General features: G+C 43.8%; 1 protein-coding gene across 2 annotated transcripts; it reads left to right on the top strand.

Moving 5' to 3' along the window:
- The first annotated feature begins 821 nt into the window (after positions 1 to 821).
- Smu1 (SMU1 DNA replication regulator and spliceosomal factor) lies at positions 822 to 22,786 on the top strand. 2 transcript variants are annotated; one of them, XM_051157770.1, is made up of 12 exons: positions 822 to 942; positions 2,776 to 2,986; positions 4,813 to 4,965; positions 6,361 to 6,471; positions 8,056 to 8,184; positions 11,011 to 11,130; positions 15,186 to 15,302; positions 16,438 to 16,565; positions 17,228 to 17,354; positions 20,605 to 20,772; positions 21,670 to 21,822; positions 22,596 to 22,786. In XM_051157770.1, exons 1-12 carry the CDS (start codon positions 917 to 919, stop codon positions 22,692 to 22,694), a joined length of 1,542 nt encoding a protein of 513 aa, XP_051013727.1. In that variant the 5' UTR covers positions 822 to 916; the 3' UTR covers positions 22,695 to 22,786. The 2 variants fall into 2 exon arrangements, with proteins under 2 accessions (XP_051013727.1, XP_051013728.1); XM_051157771.1 differs by lacking the exons at positions 21,670 to 21,822; positions 22,596 to 22,786 and adding an exon at positions 20,964 to 21,049.
- Positions 22,787 to 26,199: the final 3,413 nt, after the last annotated feature.

Here is a 26,199-nt window from a genome sequence, read left to right as displayed (position 1 = left end):
GCTGTAAAGAAAAAAAGTGGGGGAAAAAAAGTTATGTGGTAGATAATGTTTAACAGACAAGAGAGTCATTATAAACCCTTAAATAAATGATCTCAATATGTAATTTTACAAGATAGATTTGTCACTGTGCTGTAAATATAGTTAAACGTATATTCTTTGTCAATAAAGTTTAAAAATAGCTCTAGTTGGAGCTAGGCACAGTGATGCACATCTGTAATTCTAGCGCTTGGAAAGCAGAGACATCCTCACCTATAACTGTTTGAAGCCAGACTGGACGGCATGCGCGTCTCACCCTGTCTATATACTTCGTTTATAAAATTTATCAATATTTATGTGTGTGTGTGTTTTCCCCATAAGTGGGGATTGAACCAGGACCTCTCACTTATGCTACATCCGCAGCGCTGTAATTGCTATGGTATTGACTTGTTATGCTATGCTATGGTATGACCTGAGGTCTATATTGAAAGGAGTCACAAATCTGTTCTACCTTTGCATTTCTTTTTCCGAACTGCAGCCTTTTCAATTTAATACTTAGCTGGAGTCGGGCATGACGGGGCACGCCTTTAATCCCAGCGCTAGGGAGACAGAGGAAGGCGGATCTGTGAGTTCCGGGACAGACTCTGCGGCATGCATTCGTGCGCACTGGCAACCTCGCCACAGCTCAGACTGGAAGAAGACAACCGCTTCTAGCACAAGCTGCGAGGATCAGCTGCAAGTGCCTTTCACGTCTGAGCCTTCTCCTGGGCTTCCCGAGTGTCGATAGGCAGCGAGGCCCCACCCCCTCCGCACCGCCCACCCCTGTCCTTTGACCCCCTAGCGGAGCGGAAGTGACGCAAGGCGGCCGCCGGAGGTGTCGCGCGGTGCTGTGCGACCGGGTCTGTGTTGAGTAGGGCCCCGGACCGGGAGCGGTGCCGCTATGTCGATCGAAATCGAGTCTTCCGAGTGAGTCCCGCCGTGGCGTGTGTGTGTGTGTGTGTGTGTGTGTGTGTGGAGGATGCTCGGGAGGGCGTCCGTGGGGACTGCGCGCCGGAAGCTCCTCCCCGCTAGGCTCCCTCTGAGGTGGGCCCGCGAAGTAGCAGCTCCGCGGCGGGAAGCACTGAGCCCCGCGGCCGCGGCGTGGGTCTGTGCTGGGGCGCCCCGAGCAGCCACCCGCAACCCCCCATCACCACCACTCGGTGCTGTCGGTGTGTCGCCAGTCGCCCAGCCCGCCCGTGAGGCAGCTTTTCCTCCTCGTCCTTAGCACTAGTTAGCGTAAAGGTTCGGTCGCTTCTACTGATTTGGTCAGACCCGGCGTGGCGCCGTGTCTTAGGTTTGCGCCTTGTAGATTGAGAACCTCTGCGTGGACAGAGATGGAGTTTGAGTATTGGGGTCCGAAGACGGGCCGGCGGGGGGGGGGGTAACTGACTGAAGAGGATTTCCTGGACCGCCCCCCCCCCCCATCTACCGCCTTTTCTTGCTGACAAGTAAGAATTAAATTAGCAAACATTCGTGTTCCGAGCGCAAGGGAGGGAGGTCTGTTCTGAAGATCTGCAGAAAAGGGAGCTTTATAAAATCGGCTGAGACTGAAATCTGCTACGTGTTGTTTAAGACTGGCGGCCGGGCGTGGAGTATGAACAGCTGTAAATTGATTGCAGCACTAACAAGGCGGATGGGAAGGTCTGAACGCCCAGCCTGGGGCTCTTCAGAGCGAGATACGTGTTTCTAATTCACAGTTATATGTAAATCTCTTTTTCCCCCTGTTTGTTTGTTTGTTTTGTTTTGAGGCAGGATTTCTCTGTATCTAGCCCTAGCCTGCCCCTCCAGGTGCTGGGACTAAAAGCTTGCGCCGCCACCACCACCCTGTTTGTTATCATTTTTATAATGGACCAACATTTCCTACAGAAACTTAATTTTATGGCTTGTTTTGTTTTTAAGATTTATTTATTTATTTTTGGTTTGTCGAGACAGGGTTTCTTTTGTAGTGCTGGCTGTCCTGACACTTATCTCTACAGACCAGGCTGGCCTCCAACTCAGAGATCCACCTGCCTCTGCCTCCTGAGTGCTGAGATTAAGGGTGTGAACCACCACCACTCTGCCAGTTGATAAAAAGAAAAAAAAAATTAGTGACTATTGTAGGTTTTTTTTTTTTTTTTGGTTTTTCGAGACAGGGTTTCTCTGTGTAGCCTTGGCCATCCTGGACTCACTTTGTAGACCAGGCTGGCCTCGAACTCACAGCGATCCGCCTGCCTCTGCCTCCCGAGTGCTGGGATTAAAGGCGTGCGCCACCACGCCCGGCAACTATTGTAGGTTTAAAGTGTCTCACACGGGGAGCTGGAGAGATGGCTCAGAGGTTGAGAGCACTGGCTGCTCTTCCAAAGGTCCTGAGTTCAATTCCCAGCAACCACATGGTGGCTCACAACCATCTATAATGAGATATGGTGCCCTCTTCTGCCCTGCAGGTGTACATGCAGACAAAACACAGTATGTACAATAAATAAATCTTTAAAAAAAAAAAAAAAAGTGTCTCACACAAATGTCCAGTAAATCCAGTGACCAGAGGAACAATGGCTACTAACTCCCTTTCTGAGTGGGGCACATTGGGTGAATGATTTTAGTTCAGAACCCCAGTTCTCCTGTCTGTAGATGGAAGTTGTGTGATTTTTGGAAAGGTTTGCTCTCATAATTCGAAGGAAAGTGGGTAGTAAAATGACTAATCAGGAAAATAACCCAAAGGGTTGTTCCCTTTGGCCTGGGAGGACGGAAGAGCTCTGCACTGAACGGCTTTGTTTCTTTCAGTGTGATTCGCCTTATCATGCAGTACTTGAAGGAGAACAGCTTGCACCGGGCGTTGGCCACCTTACAGGAGGAGACTACGGTCTCTCTCAATACTGTGGACAGCATTGAAAGTTTCGTGGCTGATATTAACAGCGGCCATTGGGATACTGTTTTACAGGCTATACAGTCTCTGAAACTGCCAGACAAAACCCTAATTGACCTCTATGAACAGGTAAGAATAAGAGTGTTCCTGAGTCTTTTGATTGGTCCTTTAATTAGGAAGTGTCAAGTGTCAAGCACTTAAGGGGTATAACTGGCTGTAAAATATACATTCTCAAGACTCAACAGTGTATTTTTTTTTCTTTTTGGAAGATTCAAGATTTTCTCAAACTGAAATTACTTATTGGTTTTGAGGATCAAACCCAGGGAAACTGAAATTACTTTTGGGCGGTCATTAAATGAGAGATTCTAAAGCTGAGTGTGGTGGTTTGAGGCCAGGTGGTATACATAGTAAGCTCTGGGCCAGCTACAGAGAGAAAATATGTACGACCCTGTCTGCTATTAAGTCATATAATGCGATTCAGTTCAGCCACTGGCCAGCTGGAGTTAACACCCACCACTAAGTCTGACGTGATTTCCCTCACTTCACATACTGCTTGCGAGGTGGAGTGGGGGCCATAATTAGGCCCCTTAAGCACTGTCTCTCTTTCTCCCTCTTTCCCTACCCCCTACCTCCTCCCTCCCACCCCCTCTCTCTCTGCCCAGCGTTAGATCACTTAAGCCTTTAGCCAACTAAATTTGGGGGCTCACACGACATGTTCACATTTGATAACTCACTAGAATGATCCATAGAACTCAATAGCTCTGTTTATATAATTAGAGTTGTATTATCAAGCACACAGATCAGGACCAGCTAAAGGAAAAGGCAGAAAGAGCAAAGTCTGAGAGAGGCCTGAATGTGGAGCTTTGGTTCTATCTCTGTGGAATTGGGTTGTGCCGCCCCGCCCACCTGGCAGACCCCCAGCCAGAGGGCTCTGCTGAGATTTTATTATATAACCCTGAGTCTTCATCCCCCACCTCCCCATTGGCGTTTCCCCAGAGGTGGGACTGGCTTAAAACCATAACCTAATAACATGGCTTTTCTGATAACCAGTCTGTTTCAAGGCATCACTGTGACACAAACTTGGGTGTAATTCAAGGGGCTGTTGAGTAACATAATTTTGTCACTAGTAGAATCCTCAGGGTTTTATAAGCTCTAAAGCAAGACCCTAGGACAAACACCAACTTATTATTATTATTATTATTATTATTTTAAGATTTTATTTATTTTATATATGTAAGTCCTCTATCTGCATGTACACCTGCAGGTCAGAAGAAGCCATTAGAGGGTAGAGACGGTTGTGAGCCACCACGTGGTTGCTGGGAATTGAACTCAGGACCTCTGGAAGAGTAGACAGTGCTCTTCACCTCTGAGCCATCTCTCCAGCCCCCAACTTATTATTATAAAACAACGTTTTGTTTTTTTTTTCTTTAAAAGCTAGGTGTGATGTTACAGAACTTTAACCTCAGCACTTGGGAGGCAGAGAGTGGCCTTGTTTTGTCTCAAAACAAAACAAAAGAAGCAAAACCAAAAAGAAAAATAAAACAAAAAGAAAGGTGGGATTTGAGGGATTGGGGTTATTTATTGTTTGATGAGTCAAAGGGCCGACTGCTGTGCTATTGTGACACATATTTATAATTTGTCCACTTGAAATTGCTAGGGATGAAGAAAAGTGTTTCCTAGTCTTGGGAATTGCTTTTGACAGGCTATGTCTGTATCAGATTTTACTGAAAAAGAAATACTAATAATCTGGGTGTGGTGGTGCATGCCTTAACCCCAGCACTTGGGAGGCAGAGGCAGGTGGGTCTCTGAGTTCAAGGCCAGCCTGGACTACAGAGCAAGTTCCAGGCCAGCCAGGGCTACACAGAGAAACCCCTTCTTGGGGGTGGGGTGGGGGGAAGAAAGAAAGAATGATAAAGAAGATGTGCTTAAAATTTGCTTTTCTTTCCATTGTCTAGGTTGTTCTGGAATTGATAGAGCTTCGTGAATTAGGTGCTGCCAGGTCACTTCTGAGACAGACAGACCCCATGATTATGTTAAAGCAAACACAACCAGAGCGGTATATTCATCTGGAAAACCTCTTAGCCAGGTCTTACTTTGACCCTCGTGAGGTATGGCTATGGTGGTTCAAAGGCATCTTTGTAATTGTGGAAATTAAGTTATGTGGTCTTGCAAAAGTTATTTATTTATTTATTTATTTAAAGATTATTTATTTTATGTGCATACTCTGCCTGCATGTACACCTGCACGCCAGAAGAGGGCATCAGATACCAGGATAGATGGTTGTGAGCCACCTTGTGGTTGCTGGGAATTGAACTCAGGACCTCTGGAAGAGCAGATGGTGCTCTTAACCTCTGAGCCATCTCTCCAGTCCACAAAAGTTATTATTTATTTTATTTTATTTTATTTTTTGGGCTTTTCGAGACTGGGTCTCTCTGTAGCCTTGGCTGTCCTGGACTTCCTTTGTAGACCAGGCTGGCCTTGAACTTAGTGATCCACCTGCCTCTGCCTCCCGAGTGCTGGGATTACAGGTGTGTGCCACCACACCCGGTGTTATTTTTAATTTTTGCTAGTCTGTATATGTGTCTGGGCAGGCACATGTGTGGAGGTCAGAAGATAGTTTACAGGAGTTGGTTCTTTTCCACCATGGGATTTAAACTCATCATGCTTGGTGACAACCACCTTTTCCCACAGAGCCATCTCATCCACCAAGAATAGCATCATTTTATACACATAAACACAGTTTCTTTCACATGCCCTTCCACTGGAGGGCTATTAGAAGAAAGGAGAATGTAATAGGAACTGGGTAATAGAAAGTTAAAAAGATTTCTGAAGAATATGAGTCTCTGGCCCTGCAAATATTTCAAAAACTAGACTCATACCTCTATCTTTGAGGCTTACCTGGGCTCTTCAGGAATAACAATATGGATTGGCTTTTCAGTGTGATACCAGCTCTCTCCCATAGTTCTGAAATGCAAGTATGCAGAGTTGGAAAGTTATTTGAAAACACTAATTTGCTTTAATTAGTCACCTGTTTAACTAGATTGTTTTGTTTTCATGTTTTCCTCTTTGAATGTCTTGTTTCCTTTGGTTTTGAAAAATATTTAAAAAATTTTTCTTTTTGTTATAGTTGAGTGTGTGTGTTTATACATGTATGTATGTACATGCATGTGCATGCCTGAGGAGCCCAGAGGCATTGAATTCCTCCCAAAGCTGGAGTTGGAGGCAGCTGTGAGCTGATTGGTGTGGGTGCTGGGAATCAGCTTGTCTTGTGGAAGAGCAGTACTTGTTCTTAACTGCTGAGCCATTGTTCAGCTCCCTCCCCCCCAAGACGGGGTTTCTCTGTCCTGGACTTGCTTTATAGACCAGAGATCCGCCTGCCTCTGCCTCCCGAGTGCTGGGATTAAAGGCGTGCGCCACTATGCCCGGCATCATCTCTCCAGCTGTAAGTACATACATTAATGCTGTGCTTCTCCTTGGAAATGATACTTCCTTTTCCCCCCAAGGCATATCCAGATGGAAGTAGCAAAGAAAAAAGAAGAGCAGCAATTGCCCAGGCCTTAGCTGGGGAAGTCAGTGTGGTGCCGCCTTCTCGTCTCATGGCATTGCTGGGACAGGTAATTGGACGCCTGTAGAATAGATTACCCTGTGTGCTTCCTGTGTGTAAGGCATCCTCTGTGCTAAGGAAATTACGCAGCCTGGGAGTAGAGCCTATCTATAAAGCTGGTTGCTCAGTAGCTGTGCCGGAGCGCCCTTCCTCTTTCCCTGGAGCAGCAGTGTAGTCTGGGCATCAGGACGTGAGCTCTGGCATTGTGTAGAATTATGCTGGAGCTGTGCTGGGGAACGTGGAATAATGTTGGTGCTCCACAGAACCCACACTCTTGTCAAGCTGGGGCTGTAGCTTATTCTTTGTGCATAAGTCTGTAGATTTGCTCCCAACCAAAACCAACAGTGAGGCTTTTATTTTCTGACATAAAAATATGTGTATTTATGGCATTGCTGTGAGGATTTGTTGTGCATGCATGCGCTTAGGAGATGGAAGGGACTTAGGGAGGGAAGGATTTGTTTGATTATACACCCGGCCATCGTCTAGGGAAGCAGGGTAAGAGCGCAAAGCAGGAGCTGAAGCAGAGACCAGTTAGTTACGCTGCTCACTGTCTCGTTCTCATGTCTTGCTCATCTTGCTTTCTTACACAGCCTGGGCTCATCTGTCCAGGGGTGGCGCTGCTCACAGCAGGCTGCGCCCTTACATCAGTTATTACTCAAGAAAAATGCCCTCAACTCTGGCCACAGGCGAGTCTGATGGAAGCAGTTCCTCACTTGAGGTCCCTCTTCCCAGATGACTGGTCTGTGTGCCAAGTTGGCCCACACTAACCATCGGGAGTTCAGAGCACCTCAGCCTAGAGATGTTCAGGGTAGCAGTCATTAGATAAGTAAACAAGTTGGAGCAGTGCAAATGTTCACTAGTATATTGATTAGGTAAACTGAAACATCCAGTAAACAGTATATTTTACAGCCATTAAAGTGATAATTTTGCAATCCCTAATAGATATGAATAGGCATATTAAGGTACGTCACAGTAGGGGGCTGGAGAGATGGCTCAGAGGTTAAGAGCACTGACTGCTCTTCCAGAGGTCCTGAGTTCAATTCCCAGCAACCACATGGTGGCTCACAACCATCTATAATGTGATCTGATCATACTGTATACATAATAAATAAAAAAAATCTTTAAAAAAAAGGTATGTCACAGTATAATGTGTTATGAGGTGAAGACAATATAAGTTTAGTATATAGTGTAGTTTCTAATAGAGCAATTAAGTGCATCATGTGAGAGGAAAATGACTAGAAAGAGTTATGAAAATGTTATTAGTGGCTGGTTTTGAGTGTTGGAATGCTGGGAAGTTCCTGCTTTCCACATTTTTTTGCTTATATTAAAGGGAAATAATAAATAATGGTGTGAGATAGTTTCTGCCTGTTCTGTGAGAGTCCCTCGAGAAGCCCATGCTCTTGGACACACTTAGCCCTGGCTTGATTTTGGATGGTCAGAGATGGTGGTGACCGGAAGCCTAGTTTCCTCTGGACCTCATTCTTTCAGGCATGTTTTGCCTGAGCAATAATTCCTGGGTCCTCAAAGCTTCTGAGCAGATTTATTATTGTTGTTGTTGTTATTATATTTTGTTTTATTTATATTTTTTTTACAGGCTTTGAAGTGGCAGCAGCACCAGGGATTGCTTCCTCCTGGTATGACCATAGATCTGTTTCGAGGCAAAGCAGCTGTCAAGGATGTGGAAGAAGAAAAGTTTCCAACACAACTGAGCAGGCATATTAAGGTAGGATCCGATAACTTAAACATGTAACAGTTGGTAATCAGCTGTTGAGTATTCATCGTGCACAGAGCCAGGCCTGCCTCAGGAGCTGGCCTACCAGGGAGGAGAGCTCTGACGATACTCAGGGGTCTCTTGGTGTCCATTGGGCACTGCTGTAGCTGGCAGTGCTACACATCAGTTGTATACACAAATAGATACATATTTGATGTCCAGCCCATAATCCTACATTTGAAGAATGGTCCACTCTCTGGTTAGGTCTGGGACTATATGAGCTTTCTACACTCATGCCCTGCAAACATTTGTGCTTAGTCTCCTTCATGCCATGCAAAAAAGGCCAGTCATGGCTTGTAAAGTTGACTTGTGATATTAAGGGAAAAATTTTTACCTTATGGCTTATTTAGTTATGGTGTGAGTGCATGTCAAGAATTAGACTTAGAACCTCAACATTCCACTGTGCTACCTCCCCAGACCTTAATTTTTTATTTTAACTTTTTTTTTTTTTTTTTTTTTTTTGAGTCATGGCATTAAAGGCATACACCACCACGCTCGGCCCCAGAACTTAATTTTATTGGGAGACTTGTTTTGTTTTTTGAGACAAGGTCTCTCTGTGTAGCCTTGGCTGTCCTAGACTCACTTTGTAGACCAGGCTGGCCTCGAACTCACAGGCCTCTGCCTCCTGAGTGCTGGGATTAAAGTGTGTGTGCCACCATGCCTGGCTTTTTTTTCCCCCTAGTTTTTCAAGACGGATTGGTGTGTGTGTGCGCGCGCACACGTGTGTGTACGCGCGCGTGCGTGTAGCCATGGCTGTCCTGGAACTCACGCTGTAGATCAAGCTGTCCTGGAACTCAGAGATCCACTTGCCTCTGCCTCCTGAGTACTGAGATTAAAGTTGTGCACCGCCGCCGCCACCACCATGACTATTTGAAGACTTTTAGCAAAGGGCACAATCAAGTAGTTTGGTTCCCAGAATTAGAGCTACGCTTGGTAATGTTAGCATCTCTTATATTATAGGCTCTCTGTAATTTTGTGCTTAGTTGAATTCATAGATTTAAAAATGCTATATATTTAGGGGGCAAGGGAGATGGCTCAGTGGATAAAGTCCTTGCTGTGAAAAAATGACAACTTGAAATTGGATTTCCAGTAGCTACATAAACCTGACTGTGACAGCATGCATGTGTAAGCTCAGTGCGAGGGCCTGAGACTTTCTGTCAGAATGACTCTAGGTTCAGTGAGAGGCTCTTGTGAAACATAAGGTAGAGAAAGCCGGGCGTGGTGGCAGTGCACACCTTTAATCCCAGCACTCGGGAGGCAGATGCAGGTGGAATACTGTGAGTTAGAGGACAGAGATGCTGCACATTCCTTAACTCTTTGACTTTGGGCTAGTGTTTTGCAGTTGTCTTTTCTGCTCTGTGTGTTCTAACTTGCATGTAATAATATTTTTGAGTAGTAACTTTATTTACCTTGTTTGAAGACTTCATTCAACTAGAAATTATTCTATTGGTGCCACTGGGCTAGAGTTTTTCTGGCATGAATATGTGACAGGAAAATATAGCTTAAAGAAAATATAGCTAGACATAACGGCGCATTCCAGTAATTTCTGCAGGCTGAGGCAGGAAGGACTCAAGTTCAAAGCCAGTGTAAGCAACTTATTGAGATCTAGTCTCTAAAAAAGAGGACTAGGGATATATTTCAGTAGAAGAGCATTTGCCTTGTAATTGTGGACCCTGGGTCTGCTCCCCAACACTAAAAAAGGGAGAACTCACCCTTAGTCTTCCCTTGTCATTGTCTAGTGTCCCGTGCTTCCTTGACATAGGAGCGTTGTCACTGCAAATGCTTGGAAGGCACTTACCAAGCAAATAGCTCGTTAAGTAATTAGTCCTAGTGCACCCCCACCCTCAACCCCCCCACACAAGGTTTTATGTTTTATTTATATGGGTGTTTTGTGTGCATGTATATCTGGCCCATAGAGGCCAGAAGAGGACACTGGACCAATTTTCAGATGGTCATGAGTTCCTTGTGGGCTCTAGGTTTGAATTCAGGCCCTAACTGCTGCCCATCTCTCCAGCCCTAGCCCTAGTTTGGTGAGCCACACAATACAATGACGGCTGTGAAATAGGGATAGAGATTTTACGTATAACGCTCTTATTTTGAAAATGAGTCCTCCTATGCAGATACACAACAGAAACATATTAAGCCGTATTAATTTGTGAGTGGAAAGCCATTCTAATAGCTGATTCTGGCAGAAAGTTAATTGTTTGAGCTAACTGAATTATTTGTTCTACATCTCATATTAAAACAGTTTTTTTCCAGCTAGGTGTGGTGATGTGTGCTTACAATCCAGCGTGTAGTAAGTGCTGAAAGAGGAGGGTCTCAAGTTTGAGGGTGATGTAGGCTGTACACTGAGGTCTTAGCCAGCTTAGGCTGCATAGTGAAATCTTTGAAAGAACAAAACAGAGTCGTCTCCTTTTTTTTTTTTTTTAAATAATTTCATTAAAACAACATTTAGAAGCTGGGTGTGGTGTTGCAGGCCTTTAATCCCAGTACTTGGGAAGCAGAGGCAGGCAGATCAAAGCAGAGTTTGAGGCCAGCCTGGTGAGTCCAGGACAGCCAAGGGTATACAGAGAAACCCTGTCTCAAAAAATAATAATAATAAACAACATTTAGATGTCAGAGAAAGCATCCACTAGGGTAGAAATGCCCTCCCATACACCATAATAGGGGCCATATGTGATTATATGTAAGGGCATGGTTTCTCAAAAGGTTAAAATGGGAATTGTTTTAAAACCATTACATAAAAATTTATGTCTTCATTGTTTTCACTTGGAACAGTTTGGTCAGAAATCCCATGTGGAGTGCGCTCGGTTCTCTCCAGATGGTCAGTATCTGGTCACTGGCTCTGTTGATGGATTTATTGAAGTGTGGAACTTTACTACTGGAAAAATCAGAAAGGTAAAGTATTTTAAATGCATTATTATCTTTTTTAAAGAAAGGATTGCTAATTTTCTATTAATTATATCTTATTTCTGAGTTAGATGATTTGAGAAGGATCTTTATGAAGCAAACATGCATTTTATAGTTTAAAAGCTCATTTTGTTAAATTCTTTTTTAAAAAGATTTATGTATTTAGCTGGGTGTGGTGGGACACACCTGTCATCCCAGCACTTGGGAGGCAGAGGTAGGCGGATCACAGTGAGTTTGCGGCCAGCCTGGTCTACAAAGTGAGTCCAGTATAGCCAAGGCTACACAGAGAAACCCTGCCTCAAAAAAGCCCCTCCACCCCCCCCCCAAAAAAAAGGATTTATTTATTTATTATTATGTTTGCAGTACTCTGCCTGCATGTACACCTGCAGGCCAGAAGAGAGCATTATATCTCATTATAGATGGTTGTGAGCCACCATGTGGTTGCTGGGAATTGAACTCGGGACCTTTGGAGGAGTAGTCAGTGTTCTTAACCACTGAGCCATCTCTCCAGCCACTTAAGTTAGATTCTGGTCTATTTGTTTTATAAGACAGGGTTTCTAAGCCGGGCGTGGTGGCGCACGCCTTTAATCCCAGCACTCGGGAGGCAGAGGCAGGCGGATCGCTGTGAGTTCGAGGCCAGCCTGGTCTACAAAATGAGTCCAGGATGGCCAAGGCTACACAGAGAAACCCTGTCTCGAAACCCCCCTCCCCCACAAAAAAAAAAAAAAAAAAAAGACAGGGTTTCTTTGTGCTAGCAGTTACTTATGTGTCTTTTTATTAATGTTACACAGATGGCAGCATACATGCCATGTAGTATATTACGCCCCTCTTTTTCCTCTTTGTTGTTTTTCGAGACAGGGTTTCTCTGTGTAGCCTTGGTTGTCCTGGACTCACTTTGTAGACCAGGCTGGCCTCAAACTCACAGAGATTCGCCTGCCTCTGCCTCCCGAGTGCTGGGATCACAGGCATGTGCCACTGCACCTGGCTCCTCTTTGTAGTGTTTTGAAATAATGGCTGAATTACATTGCATTGTTTGGAATGAATCATGATCTATGTATCTACCATTTTAAGATCTTTGTCAGTCTCACCTAATTGTATTTTTCTTAGGAGTGAAATTTATATGTTAATAGCCACCAAAATTTTTTGTTCTGTGAAGTCTGAGTCCCACATTCCCTGTGTCTATGCATGTGTGAGTGTGTGCAGGTGCCCGTGTACATAGGTATGTATTTGTGTGGAGGCTGGAGGACAGCCCTGGGTTGTTACCGAGGTGCTGCCCACCTCTTTGTTATTTGTTTTTTGACACAAGATTTCTTTTTGGCGTGGAACTCCTCTAGTACACTAGCCTTGGGTGGTCAGTGAGGACAGACCTACCCCTGCTTTCCTCGCTGTGGGATTACAAATGTAGAACATGGCTATTTGTTTTTTCCACATGTGTTTTAGGGATAGAATTTAGGTCTTCATGTAAGACAACAACTCCCTAGCACCTTTGTCCATTTTTTCAAAATGGGTTTGTAGGCCGGGCATGGTAGCACACGCCTTTAATCCCAGCACTCAGGGAGGCAGAGGCATGTGGATTGCTGTGAGTTCAGGGCCAGCCTGGCCTTCAAAGTAAGTCCAGGACAGAGAAACCCTTGGGGCGGGGGGTTGGTTGTAGGAACTCTTTCTGTCTTAAGGGATTTAGAATATGCATTGCAGGGGCTGGAGAAATGGTTCAGTGGTTAAAGTATTTGCTGTGCATGTGTGAGGACCTGCTGCTGCACAGGGTCCAGAGCCCATGTAAAGTTGGGCAGTTGGTTTGGCCGCTCACCTATAATTCCAGCATTTTGTTTTGTCTTTTGGTTTTTCTTTCTTTCTTTTCTTTTCTTTTTTTTTAAAGATTTATTATTATTATTATTATTATTATTATTATTATTATTATTATTATTATTATTATTATTATTATTATTATTATGTATACAATGCTCTGCCTGCATATACATCCACAGGCCAGAAGAGGGCATCAGGACACATTATAGATAGTTGTGAGTGGCCATGTGGTTGCTGGGAATTGAACTCAGGACCTCACCGAGCCATCTCTCTAGCCCATCTTTTGGTTTTTCGAGACACGGTTTCTTTGTGTTGCCCTGGCTGGCCTCAAATTCAAGATATCCGCTTGCCTCTGCCTCCTGAGTGCTGAGATTAAAGGAATGTGCCACCACTGCCTGGCCATGCTTTAGTTTTTGATTCATCTGGAATTTGTATAGGAGGGCAAAGTTAGTGTATAATCAACTTATTTTTTTTCCCCTTCACATCACTGTTTACTCTCATCCATTAATTTAAGTGTAATTTTCATTACTGAATCCTAAATTTCAATCCATAGTGGGTTTTTTTGTTTGTTTGTTTTGTTTTTTAAATGGGTGCTTGTGTGCTAATGTATTTGTGTTGAAGTCATAGGGCAGCTGTGGGAGTTGGTTCTCTATTGATCCCTTGTAGATCTCAAGGCTCAAACTTTTAGTAATAGGTATCTGTGCTGACTAGTTTTGTCACCTTTACAGTAGATAGTCATTTGAGAGAAAGGAAAAAAGTTTTTAAATGATTATTTTTATTTTATGTACATTGGTGTTCTGCCTGCTTGTTTGTGTGATGGTGTCAGATTCCCTGGAACTGAAGTTACAGACAGTTGTGAGCTGCCGTGTGGTTGCTGGGAATTGAACCCAAGACCTTTGGAAGAACAGCCAGTGCTCTTTACCACTGAGCCAACTCTCCAGCCCCTAGAGGAAGAAATCTTAACTGAGAAAGTGCTTTCATAAGATGGGGCTGTAGGCAAGCCTGTATGGCGTTTTTTTAATTAGTGATTGCTGTGGGAGGGTCTAGCTCCATTGTGGGTGGTGCCACACCCCCGACTCCAGGCTGAGCAAGCCTTGGGGAGAGAGCCAATAAGTAGTGTTTGTCTGTGGCTTGTGCATCAGCCCCTGCCTCCAGGCTCCTGCCCTGCTTGAGTTCCTGCCCTTACTTCCTCACTGAAGGATGGTTAACCTTGATGTGTAGGATGAAATGAACCCTTTCCTCCCCAGGTTGCCTATGGTGTTTTATTATAGCAGTGGAAACCTTTTTACCTATTGAGCCCATCTTGCCTGCTGGAGTAGTGGATGTTATGGGTGATTTTCCCTTTTCTTTTTTGGATTTTTGGTTTTTTTGAGACAGGGTCTCTCTGTGTTAGCATTGGCTGTGCTGGACTCGCTTTGTAGACCAGGCTGGCCTTGAACTCAGTGATCTGCCTGCCTCTGCCTCCTGAGTACTGGGATTAAAGACCTGCGCCACTATGCCCTGTCTGCGATTTTCACTTTTTATGTTTGGTTTAAAAAATATTAAATTGTTTCTCTCCTTTTATTGTAACATGAGTTCCAGAGATCAAACTCAGGTGGCCAGGCTTTTGTGGCAAGGGTCTTTACCAGCTAACTCATCTTTCTGGCCCCTTTGTTTAAGCCATTAAATAATCTCACTTTATAATTAGAAAAAAAATCAGTTTCATTTTCCATGTGTGGTACACCAACATGCTTCTAATCCCAGAACTTCCTTGCCTCAAATATACAAAATGAGACAAAGAAAAAATGAAACTTTCATTTGATGGTGATAGATGATAAATGAAATATCATACATAGATATGTCAATAGATGATTTTAGGAAAGGTAGTTGACAACTTGAGACAGATGTTTGTTTACTTTATCATGTCATCCCCCAGATGAGCAAATTTAGATTCGTTAAAGACAAAAAAAGGTCAAAAGCTGTGAAACTGGGTAGACATTTTGCCTAGAGAAGCTCAGCGAGTCACCACGTCCACCTTGTGTTGGTGCTGTCTATAGTGTAATTTGAATTGTGTAAAGTTATGTATCCCTAGTTCTATCAGTTCATAAGGAACCTATACTGCTATTTGCTTTGGAAGTTTAAAGAGGCACAACCCATCATCCTACTTGTAGTCAATTTCAAGATTTCTGGGTGGGGCCACTGGGATATTGGTTTGACTTTTGTATTATTTTAATCCTGTAAATCATCACTTGCTTTAGGATCTTAAGTACCAGGCCCAGGATAACTTCATGATGATGGACGATGCTGTCCTCTGCATGTGTTTCAGCAGAGACACTGAAATGTTAGCGACTGGAGCCCAGGACGGGAAGATCAAGGTATGGATGGAGCAGGGCCAGGAGCGCTGGTGTTTAGACAGTTTCAAGTGTTTTGTTTGTTGGTTTATTTTGAGGCTGGGGTTTCTCTGTAGCTTTGGTTGTCCTTGAACTCAGAGATACGCCTGCCTCTGCCCAGGTGCTGTGATTAAAGGTGTGCGCCACCACTGCCCAGCTTCTTTTAAGGTTTTTAATGGTGTTGTACACATGACACTGATTATCAAAATAGCTCCTATGTGTTGAGCATCAACTTGATGCTAATCCTTTTTTCTTGTTCAGTTTTACTAATAATTCTGTCTAGGATGGTCTATTAACATGTTTAAGGTCACACAGCTGGTAAATTACAGATCTAGCACTTTAGTTCAAGTCTGTCCATGTCTGTTTTGGTTGTAGCTCACTGTGTAATGTATTACATGTTGATACATTTACAGAGAATGGCACACAGTCTTGTGGCTGTGGCTTGTTTTTAGTTGCTGCTGATGGACTCAGGGCTAGATAAAATATGGAAATGGTCACTGCTTAATGGATGTAACTACTTTTTAATTTGTTTCTCTTTCTCTCTGTTCTGTCTCTCTGTCTGTCTCTGTGTTGCTAGGGATTGAATTTATGGCCTTGTGAGTGTTAGACAAACACCCTTACGCCTGGGGTTATTTTTTTGTTTGTTTTAAAGGTTTATTTGTCTTAGTTTGGTTTTCAGATTATTTATTTTATATATATGAATGGTTTCCCTGCATTTATATATGTACACCATATGTGTGCCTGGTGCCCAAGGAGGTCAGAAGTGGGCGTCAGAGCCCCCCAGGAACTGGACTTACAGGTAGTTCTGAGCTACTCTTAAGGATGTTGGGAATTGAGACTGGGTCCACTACAGAAACTGAAGTGCTTTTTAACTACTGAGCTGTCTCTCCAGTCCACGCTGAGGGTTTTCTGGTTTTGGTTTTGGTTTTTTAAATTCCTGGTATTGAATCTTTATTTTAATAATTTGTAAGAATTTTACCTTTGAAAGGATCTGATATCATTGTACTACTGTAGGCGACATGCCAGGTTGAGCTGCTGACATGCAGCTGTGATGCTGTCCTGGTATATTAGAACTGTAGCTGCTAACACTGTATTCACATTTTTTATTTTCTTAATAAAGGTATGGAAGATCCAGAGTGGACAGTGTTTGAGAAGATTTGAAAGGGCACATAGTAAAGGGGTCACCTGTCTAAGCTTTTCTAAGGATAGCAGTCAGATCCTTAGTGCATCTTTTGACCAGACCATAAGGTAAGAGGAATCCCTCATGTCCTTGTAAAGATTTGATAAATAAAAAAAGACCCCAGAGGGAGAAGTTACTAGTGAGTCCTTGTGCTGTTTCCAGGGTGGGCTGACGTGGAAGGCTAGAGTATGTGAGGCCTTATTCCCACCGCAGTCCGGTGACATAGTGCTGGTCTGTTTGAGTTTTTAATCCAGAAGAGATCTGAAAGGGTGAAATTACAGTGTTTGGTGTCTCTCAGTGTGTGGAGGTGGAAGCTTGGACTCCAGTGCTTGGAAGGCAGAGACAGATTGACCATGAATTCCAAGCCAGCTTGGACTCCCTTGTGAAACTCTGTCTTGAAAAACAAAACATGTGGTCTGAGGAGCCACCTGTGTTGTAAGCACTTTAGAGGCCTCAGATTCCCTGGGCATGTCCCGGGACATGGTTGAGAGGGACTAGTTACTAATCTCTTATTTACTAGTCTGGACAGAACCTTGTGGTTACTGACATTCCTACAGCCTCTTGTGCAGTTTGTATTAATTCTGTTTCATTGTTTGACACAATGAAAATTATACTGTATATATTTTTTCATTTGATATTGTAATACTTTTATAATTCATTTAAAATGCATTTAACACTTTACTCCGCAAAATAACATACTAAGTACTGTTCTTTTTATTTTATTTGATAGAATTCATGGTTTAAAATCTGGAAAAACACTGAAGGAATTTCGAGGCCATTCCTCCTTTGTTAATGAGGCGACATTTACACAGGATGGACATTACATTATCAGTGCGTCCTCTGACGGCACTGTGAAGGTGACATCTCAGCGCTGACTCATTGTGGGGCGTCTGCTTCACCACTGCTTTTTAGGAAGCTAGTGTTGGTCAGGATGGTGGTGATGGAGAATGTGACCTGAGGCACAAGTTTTCTGTTGGTCTTTATGATACACACTCATATAACCTCAAACATATGCATCCCAAGCTGTATCAAATAGAGAAAAAAGGGTTTTAAACCTAGTGATGTCATAGACACATGCAGGAGTTCCATCTCTTGTCCCATAATGATCAAGTCCAGAAGTCCCAGTACCCAAGTAAATCCCCCTTTCTTGTGTTTCTCTTCAAGTTTAGGGCTTTCCTTACATTTGAAGAGGAGTGTGGAAAAGAAAGCATAGAACTAAGAGCCGCCTGGCAGGGGGAGTCCAAGGCTGCCCCCAAGCCACAAGTTAAGCCAGCCTAGGCTGTGTAAGGCCTTGTCCTAAAAGACATGGGGCCACGGGGTGGTAGTGGCAGTGCACACCTTTAATCCCAGCACTTGGGAGGCAGAGGCAGAGGCAGTGGCAGTCAGATCGCTGTGAGTTCCAGGCCACCTTGGTCTACAAAGTGAGTCCAGGACAGCCAAGACTACACAGAGAAACCCTGTTTCGAAAAACAAAACAAACAAAAACCCAAAAAAAAGCAAAACAAACAAAGCAAAACTAGTTAAGGGTTGGAGAGATAGCTCAGTGGCTGAGAGCTTGCTGCTCTGGCAGAAGACTCCATTCCATTTCCGACACTTGCATGATGCTCTTAAACATCTGTAATTCCACTTCCAGTTGGTTCAATGCTCTCTTCCGGTCTTGGTGGGCATTGTATGCATATGGTGCACATCCATAAACGCAGGCAAAAACACTTGCACCCATAAATAAAAATAAGAACTTATAACTTTGAAATACCTCTTGCCTAACATATCTCAACTGACAGTATTGGATCTTTCTTCAATACCTTTAAAGATGTAGTTATTTCAGAAGCTAGAGAAATGGATCAGGGGCTAGAGGCATTTCCTGTTCTTTCAGAGAACCAAGAGTTTGATCCTTGTACCAATGTTGTGCAGCTTACAGTTGCTCATATGTCTAGTTCCAAGGGACCAGGTGCCCATCTGGCCTCCTTAAGTACCTGCACATATATGACCTATGCTTACAGAAACACACACATTTAAAATTTTTTTATTTAAGTTTAAAATTTTTTTATTTATTTTGGCTGTCCTAGAACTCATTCTGTAGGACTGGCTGGCCTTTAATTTGGGAGAGAGCCACCTGCCTCTGCCTCCCTAGTGCTGAGGTTAAAGGTATGCACCACCATACCCATCCTATAAAAAGGTTAAAAATTTAAAGAGTAGGCCTTATGTCTTCTAAAAGTTGAAAAACTGCAGTAGAAAATTGTTGGAGACCTTAGAACACTTGATCACTGAAATGTTAATTTTCCTTAGGCTGGTCTGTAGAAGATTGTGGTAGGTGACTAACTTTACCCTTGACATGTAGTGGGGCAATTATTTCTCCCTGTTCACAGGTGTTTAGAAGACATCTATGTTGTACAGAGCTCTGTTAGTCACCAAGGAAAAGCGACTGGGGCATGCTATAGAGGCTCTCCACCTCCTTAGTGAGGAGTGCCTGAACAGGGCCATGCAGCCCTTGGCCCTTCTCTTCTCTCAGCATGTCAGACTTCTCGGGCTGCCTGACTTAGCTCATAAAGCTAGAAGGACAAGGCCCAAACAGGCAGTACAGGCAGTTGAATGGTTCAGCCTTTTAGATTCCCATGTATGTGCCGGTGCTGTGATTTCTTTTTGACCATATTTGGTATAAGTTGTACATTACAATCATTTGTGGAACTTTAAGAAAATGTGTAACAGCTCTAGCTGTCCTGGAACTCGCTCTGTAGACCAGGCTGACCTCGAACTCACAGAGATTCACCTGCCTCTGCCTCCCAAGTTCTGGGATTAAAGGTGTGCGCCACCACTGCCCTGCTCTCTTTTGGTTTTGATACCTTTTTGAGTACTTAGGTTTATGTGTTTGTACATGTGGGTGTGTGCATGTTTCCTTGTGCACTTAGAAGCCAGAGGTCAACGTTGGGTGTGTTCCTCAGTTGCTTCTCCATGTTATTCAGGAGTTTTTGGGGGTCAGGAGAGATTTCAGGCATGTACTGCCATGCTCAGATTCCAACTTACTGAGACAGGATCTCTCTCTGAACTTGGAATTGGAAGATTGAGATAGACCGGCCGGCTGGAAAGCCCCAGGATTGCCCTCTCTCCCCAGGGCTGGGAACACTGGCACTCAATATTACCTAAGTGCTGGGAATCCAACCTAAGCCCTCATGTTTGCCTAGCAAGCTGTTTCGTTTTTATTTTGGTTTTTTGAGACAGGGTTTCTCTGTGAAACAGTCTTGGCTGTCCTGGGCTCGCTTTGTAGACCAGGCTGGCCTCAAACATACAGAGATCCACCTGCCTCTGCCTCCTGAGTGCTGAGACTATGGCTTCTAGCAAGCACTTTACTGAGTCATGTCCTCAGTTCCTGGGTAATTTTTCCCTCCGTTCTTTCTCAGGATATTTTAGAATATACTCTTTCTCAAACTAGGGATCCTTCTGCCTCAGCCTCCTGGTGGCTGAAATTACAAGTATATACCATCATGCCTGGTATTTTTGTTTGTTTGTTTGTTTTTTACATGCCTGGTATTTTGTTTGAGACAGCATCTTGCTATACAGTAGCCCAGGCTGACTTTGAACTCTCAGCTCCCTGAATGCTGGAATTACAGGTATGTGCCACACTGGGCTAGCTTCTGAAAGATAGCAGTGACACATAGCTAATTTCAAGGTATGTGGTTCTGTTGGCTATGGAAGAATGTATAAGAAAAGATCCTGGAGCAAAAAGGGTTTTTATTGTTTAGTTTGTAGTTTTCATTTCATTGTGCTAGTTAAATGCTGAGGAGTACTTACTATGCATGTGGCAGTACTGATTAATTGATATTCTTAAAGTCAAACAGCTTAGCCAGGCATGGTGGTGCACCCCTGTAATCCCAGTACTTGGGATGCATAAGCAGATGGATCTCTGTGAGTTTGAGGCCAGCCTGGTCTACAAAAGCAAGTCCACGACAGCCAAGGAAGACTACATAGAAACAAATAAACAAACAGATCAAGTAGCTTTGTTTGAGTTAACTTTACCTATTTTTATTAACCTGTTAATTTTTAAGTATTAAAACTTTAGAGGTTCTCATAATCTAAATGTATATATATTCTTTACATTTTTTTATGTGGTAGATCTGGAATATGAAGACCACAGAATGTTCAAATACCTTTAAGTCCCTGGGCAGTACTGCAGGGACAGATATTACCGTCAATAGTGTGATTCTGCTTCCTAAAAACCCAGAGCACTTTGTTGTGTGCAACCGATCGAACACAGTGGTCATCATGAACATGCAGGGGCAGGTGAGTGTGCAGAGAGACAAGGGCTCGCTGGCTCTGAGATGCACTAGCTGTGTGCATGTGCAGATACCCATAGAAGCACGTCCTTTCTCCGGTGTAGGGTGCTTTCTCATCCTTCAGATGGAGTCTTGCTGTGTAGCCTGATCTACCTCAATGACCCTCCTTTTTCACACTCATGAGTGTTTGGTTTATAGGTGTACACTGCTGTGCCCAGCTCTGGTCTTTCAGCCTTTCTTGCAGCACTCCCTTTTAGGGAAGTCTAGTGTAGTGTGGATTACTCACTTGGGATATGTAACCACCACACAGACTAACAGGAAGAAAGCAGCAGTGTCTCACTGTGTACCCAGGCTGGCCTTGAGCTCAAGTCTCCAAGTGCTGAGACGGCAGGTGAACACTACCAAGATGAGTTTAATGTTGTATATCATAAAGCAAAGTCTTAGTTGGTCCATCCTGGGTGGGGGTGGGCATTGCATCTATTAGCGTGGACTGATGAATATAAGTCCAGGTACTGAAACCTCCAAGTATATTGATTTAGAAAGTGGTTGTACGTAAGGTACTGAATTTGCCTCATGAGAATGGAATATGGTCAGTAAACGAGAAGATGGGACAGGTGACTTGGATGCACAATTCAAAACTTCTGTTGGCTGTTTACTTAGGTAGCCTATCTGTTGAATATTTTCAGGCAGGAGAATGAACATATGTCTCTAGTCCTAACACTTGGGAGGTTGGAGGCAGAAGGATCAGGAATTCATAATCAATCCTGGCAAGCTTGAGACCAGCCTGGCTACTTGAGACTCTGTCTCAAAACACAAAGTCCTTATTATATGCGAGGTCAGAGGCAGGGGGAGCTGTGACTGCTGCAAATCTTGTCCTGCTTTAGTTTGGATTGCTCTCTTCTAGATTGTCAGAAGCTTCAGTTCTGGTAAGAGAGAGGGTGGTGACTTTGTTTGCTGTGCCCTCTCCCCCCGGGGTGAGTGGATCTACTGTGTTGGGGAGGACTTCGTGCTCTACTGCTTCAGCACAGTCACTGGCAAGCTGGAGCGAACTCTGACGGTGAGTAGTGACTGGGAACGCATGTTCCTGATGTACGGCTTCTCCAGGCTGACTGCCATCAGTGAGAGACTTTAGAAAACATGCGATGTAGGCGTTTACTAAGAAATAGTTAAACAATTATATCAAACAATTGTATCATATGTTAGAGTTCAGGTGTATTGTGCAGTTTGGCTTTAGGGAAGACGATGACCATCCGGAGGGCAGAGAGGGGACATAATATCTAGTTAACTAGGCCATATCTTCTGGGGCAGAGAGTTGGAGACAGAGGCTTTCTCTAATTCTTTTTAAAGGTAAGTTACTTGCATATTATCCTCCCAAATTGATTGGTTTTGAAACTTTCAGCTTTAAACTATTAAGTTTCAACTAAATTGAAGATATGAGGAGTAATTTTCTTTTCTTTTTCCAAGACAGGGTTTCTCTGTGTAGTCCTGGAACTCACTCTGTAGACCAGGCTGGCCTTGAACTCAGATCAGCCTGCTTCTGCCTTCTGAGTTCTGGGACTAAAGTCATTCACCACCACCCAGTGTATGAGGAATAATTAATGCCAGTTGTTTTAGTAAGCAGTCACCACATATTAGTGGCTTAACAAAATACAAACTTTGTGTGATTATGTCACAGTAATTGGAGAGCGAGCCCTCTTTAATTAAGCAGTGCCAATTCAGAATATGTGGCCTCTCAGGGTCTCTTCTTCCTCCTTACCCAACTCTGGAGGCCTCTTGAGAGTGCTTTGTTAAGCAAGATCTGTGTGCCTGACTGTGCTTTCCACATTCTAGGTTCATGAGAAGGACGTGATTGGAATTGCACATCACCCACACCAGAACTTGATCGCCACCTACAGTGAAGACGGACTCCTGAAGCTCTGGAAACCCTAGTGAGCCTTTTCAGTGTGGCCAAGGAGCATGGATTTAAGTGGCATTAGTTTATCTGCTTTTAACTGGGGCAGTCACTTAATATTTTCATTAATCTTCTACCAAAAGATTTGAAATACTGGTAAAAACTTGTAAATAATAACGATTGCCATATTCAGTAGCTGTGGGTTTTTTAAAAAAAGATTTTAATAAACGTATACCTTTCTGAAGACTTGCCCTGTAAGTGTTTGTATAGGAGGGAGGCTCATTATTCTTGAACCTCAAGCCTGGTGGTCAAATCCTGGGATAGTGGGAAGTAGACCAACATGGAAAGACCCGTGATAGCGTGACTTTATTCTGTCCTCGGCCATCTTGTTCTGAACTACACCTTCTATGTTTAGGCCTGCTTCAGGGAACTTAGCTCTTGTATTTTAGTTCAAACTAGTTACAGGCTTATGGGATCTGGAGTTTGGTCACCTCTCTTTTTTATGTGGATGATGATTTAGCACCAAAAATGTACGGTTGGGAGAAATTAGAAAAGGTCCCAAGATTTAAGTCTCTTGTATGTACATGTCAGTTAGCTGAAGAAAAACATTTCACTGTCAACAAAACTCTTGAAAATGGGTTCCACATTGGTGTCCTTCACATCTGAGCCAAAGATGTAGAGAACATTTATAATATACGAAGGTAACCATGCTAGGTTGTATCAAGAAAGTGAGGCCTTATTCTCCTAGGCTCCCCCCTGCCCCCCCCCCCCAGACAGGGTTCTTCTGTGTAGCCTTGGCTGTCCTAGACTCACTTTGTAGACCAGGCTGGCCTTGAACTCACTGTGATCTGCCTGCCTCTGCCTCCTGAGTGCTGGGATTAAAGGTGTGCGCCACCATGCCCAGCTTCTCCTAGGTTTTTTATTGAGAAAGTTCTTACCAAGTTTTACATTTGAACTGGGACAGGGGCTCAGTTGGTAGAATGCTTGCCTAGCATGTGTGCCTTGGTTTGATTTCCCTTGCCACATAAACTGCAGGCCTGTAATCCCAGCAACTGGGGTGTGGAGCCAGTTAGCTCTATAGTAAGTTAAAGGCCAGCCTGGTCTTACAAATTGAGTTCCGAACAGCCAGGCTATTCCTTTTCTCCTTGTCAGAGAGACCTTGTCTTGAAAAACTGAGAGAAAGGAAGTTAGAAAGTTCAAGGTCAACCTCGGCTGTAAAGGGCAGCCTTGTCTTTGTCTGCCTCAAGGGGGGGGGGGGGGAACCCAAGAGTCAGTAAGAGTTTGCCAAGCTAGACATATGCCTATAATCCCAGCACCCACAAAGTGGAGGCATAATCAGTTTTAGGACCACTAGGGCTGCCTTATAAGAACCTGCCTCAAAACAAAACAGGAACTCCAGTGTGGTGTACCAGTAAGCTAAATATGAGACAAAGTGGTAGTGTTTTTAGTTGCTGGGAATATAGGTATGTACCACCATACTTGGAACAGTTTCAGCAAACCATCTCTGCTCATTCTTCAGTTATAGTTGGAAGGACTTTTAAGACTGTAAAAAAGTAACTTGTATTCTTCTGGCTCAGTGGTTGTCTGGGAGGCTTATTGCCTCCTCCTACTAAGCTAGGCCTAGTTCTGGAAGCTTTTGGCCTCCGTACAATCTAACCTAGGCCTAAAACACTTTCAGCCTCTGAGACTGTTTTAAGATAGCATTGTGAGACCCTGTCTTGAAGACAACAAAGTCTCAACAGCAAAAGCCTGACTTTTAACCAGGTTTATGCTTTTACCAGGTTTTGTTGAATGCTGAAGATGTGGTAGATTTCTAAAATTGGGACACTATTACCAGTGATGGAATGGCTTGACAGCCGAGGCTGGGCTTTAAACCCAATACAAATCCTGTGCCTTATCTTGCCCCCAGCCTCCTAAATGCTGGGAGGTGGTTAATATAGCTCTGGCTCCGTATTGGTAGTCTTCAGCCTCAGCTACACAGTCCTCTTCATGTTGAGGCTACTACACACAAGCAGTGAGCCCAAACCTGACCAGTGCTCCCTAGGCAGGGCGCTGGAGAGATGGCTCAGTGGTTAAGAGCACTGGCTGCTCTTTCCCAAAGGACACACACATGGCAGGTAACTATAGCTCTAGTTCCAGGGGACCTGACACACATCAACGCACATAGGTTTTCCAGCTGGGTATGGCAGAACACTCCTGTAATCCCAGTATGTGGCACTTGGCTTTGGGGTGGCAGATCTCTAGGACTTCAAGGCCAGCCTGCCTGGCCTACAAAGAGTTCCAAGGCAATAGCCAAAGCTACACACAGAGAAACCGTCTCAGAAAAGCAAACCAAACAACCCCTCCACTCACAGCCAATGACATTACTGAAGGCTTGAAACCCTTTTCTCTGCCAAATTTTAATGTTTTGTCTGCATGAATGCTTGTACATGTCTGTCTACTGCCTGAAGTGAGTTTCTGATCCCCTGGGGACTCATTTGAAAACAGGTGAGCTACTTTGTGGGTGCTTGGAACTGAACCTGGGTCCTCAGTGCTGCCACTGAGCCATCTCTTCACTCCTGGGTATTCCCCCAGCCCCACCCCACCAACATCTTGTATCTCTCATTATTCACTTTGTAGACCAGCCTGCCTCTGCCTCGAGAGCTGGGATTAGAGGTGTGCAACACCATGCCTGGTCTCTTGCTTTTTAACTCATGGTCTCCCCATCATGGGAACTTCAGTCTACTTTGAGGCTGGAAATGTCCTTAAATTCCCCATTACAGAAGATGTAGGAGACAGACCCCGCTGACTGGCATGAGGTTCACGTTCTCACCCAGGTGGTTCCAGTTCCCTTTTCTGACTTGGGCTCAGATCTATACTTTCATTTCCTACCCACATAAATTATTTGCACATTTTAGGAACAAAGTAACAAGTTTCATCCTGAAAGCCCACAATGCTGTGATTTAACTGAGAAAGAAAGGCCTGCAGTGACACATTGGAAGCACTTTGTAATCAGTGTATTAGGAGACGATCATACATTTCAGTAACTGCTTAAATTCTGATATCCAGATTTAAGCATGTGAACATGTGACTTAAGTATACAACAGCGCTATTCATAATTTGCTATACTACCAACATTAAATTGCAGTTATGTTGGAGCCTAAGTCAAACAGCAAGCCTGTAACAGACCTCAGGAACACCCTTCCTAGATTATACATGCAAGTCACCTCTCCACATGTCACTTTAATTTGCAAATTACTTGGGCTTTGGAAGTCACTACCCAAGGGTTTGAGAAGGAAAAAAAGGTGACCATGTTTTCTATCTGTGTGTGTGTGTGTGTGTGTGTGTGTGTGTGTATTTTAAAGATGGCACAGCAGAAGGGAATGCAATCTAGTAGAAGCAAGCCCTTAAGCAGTAGCTTATAATAGCTTCTTTAGGAATGTATCATTTCTATCACTAATAACAGGCGAAATTATATATTATACCACCTTTTAGTAATGGTTGACGCAATACAATGCAGATACATCACAATTAATTCACTTCATACAACTAGACAGACCAACA

This window comes from Acomys russatus, chromosome 2 (genome assembly GCF_903995435.1).
Source record: "Acomys russatus chromosome 2, mAcoRus1.1, whole genome shotgun sequence".
NCBI classification, from domain to species: domain Eukaryota; kingdom Metazoa; phylum Chordata; class Mammalia; order Rodentia; family Muridae; genus Acomys; species Acomys russatus.
This window is presented reverse-complemented; position numbering and strand designations above follow the sequence as displayed.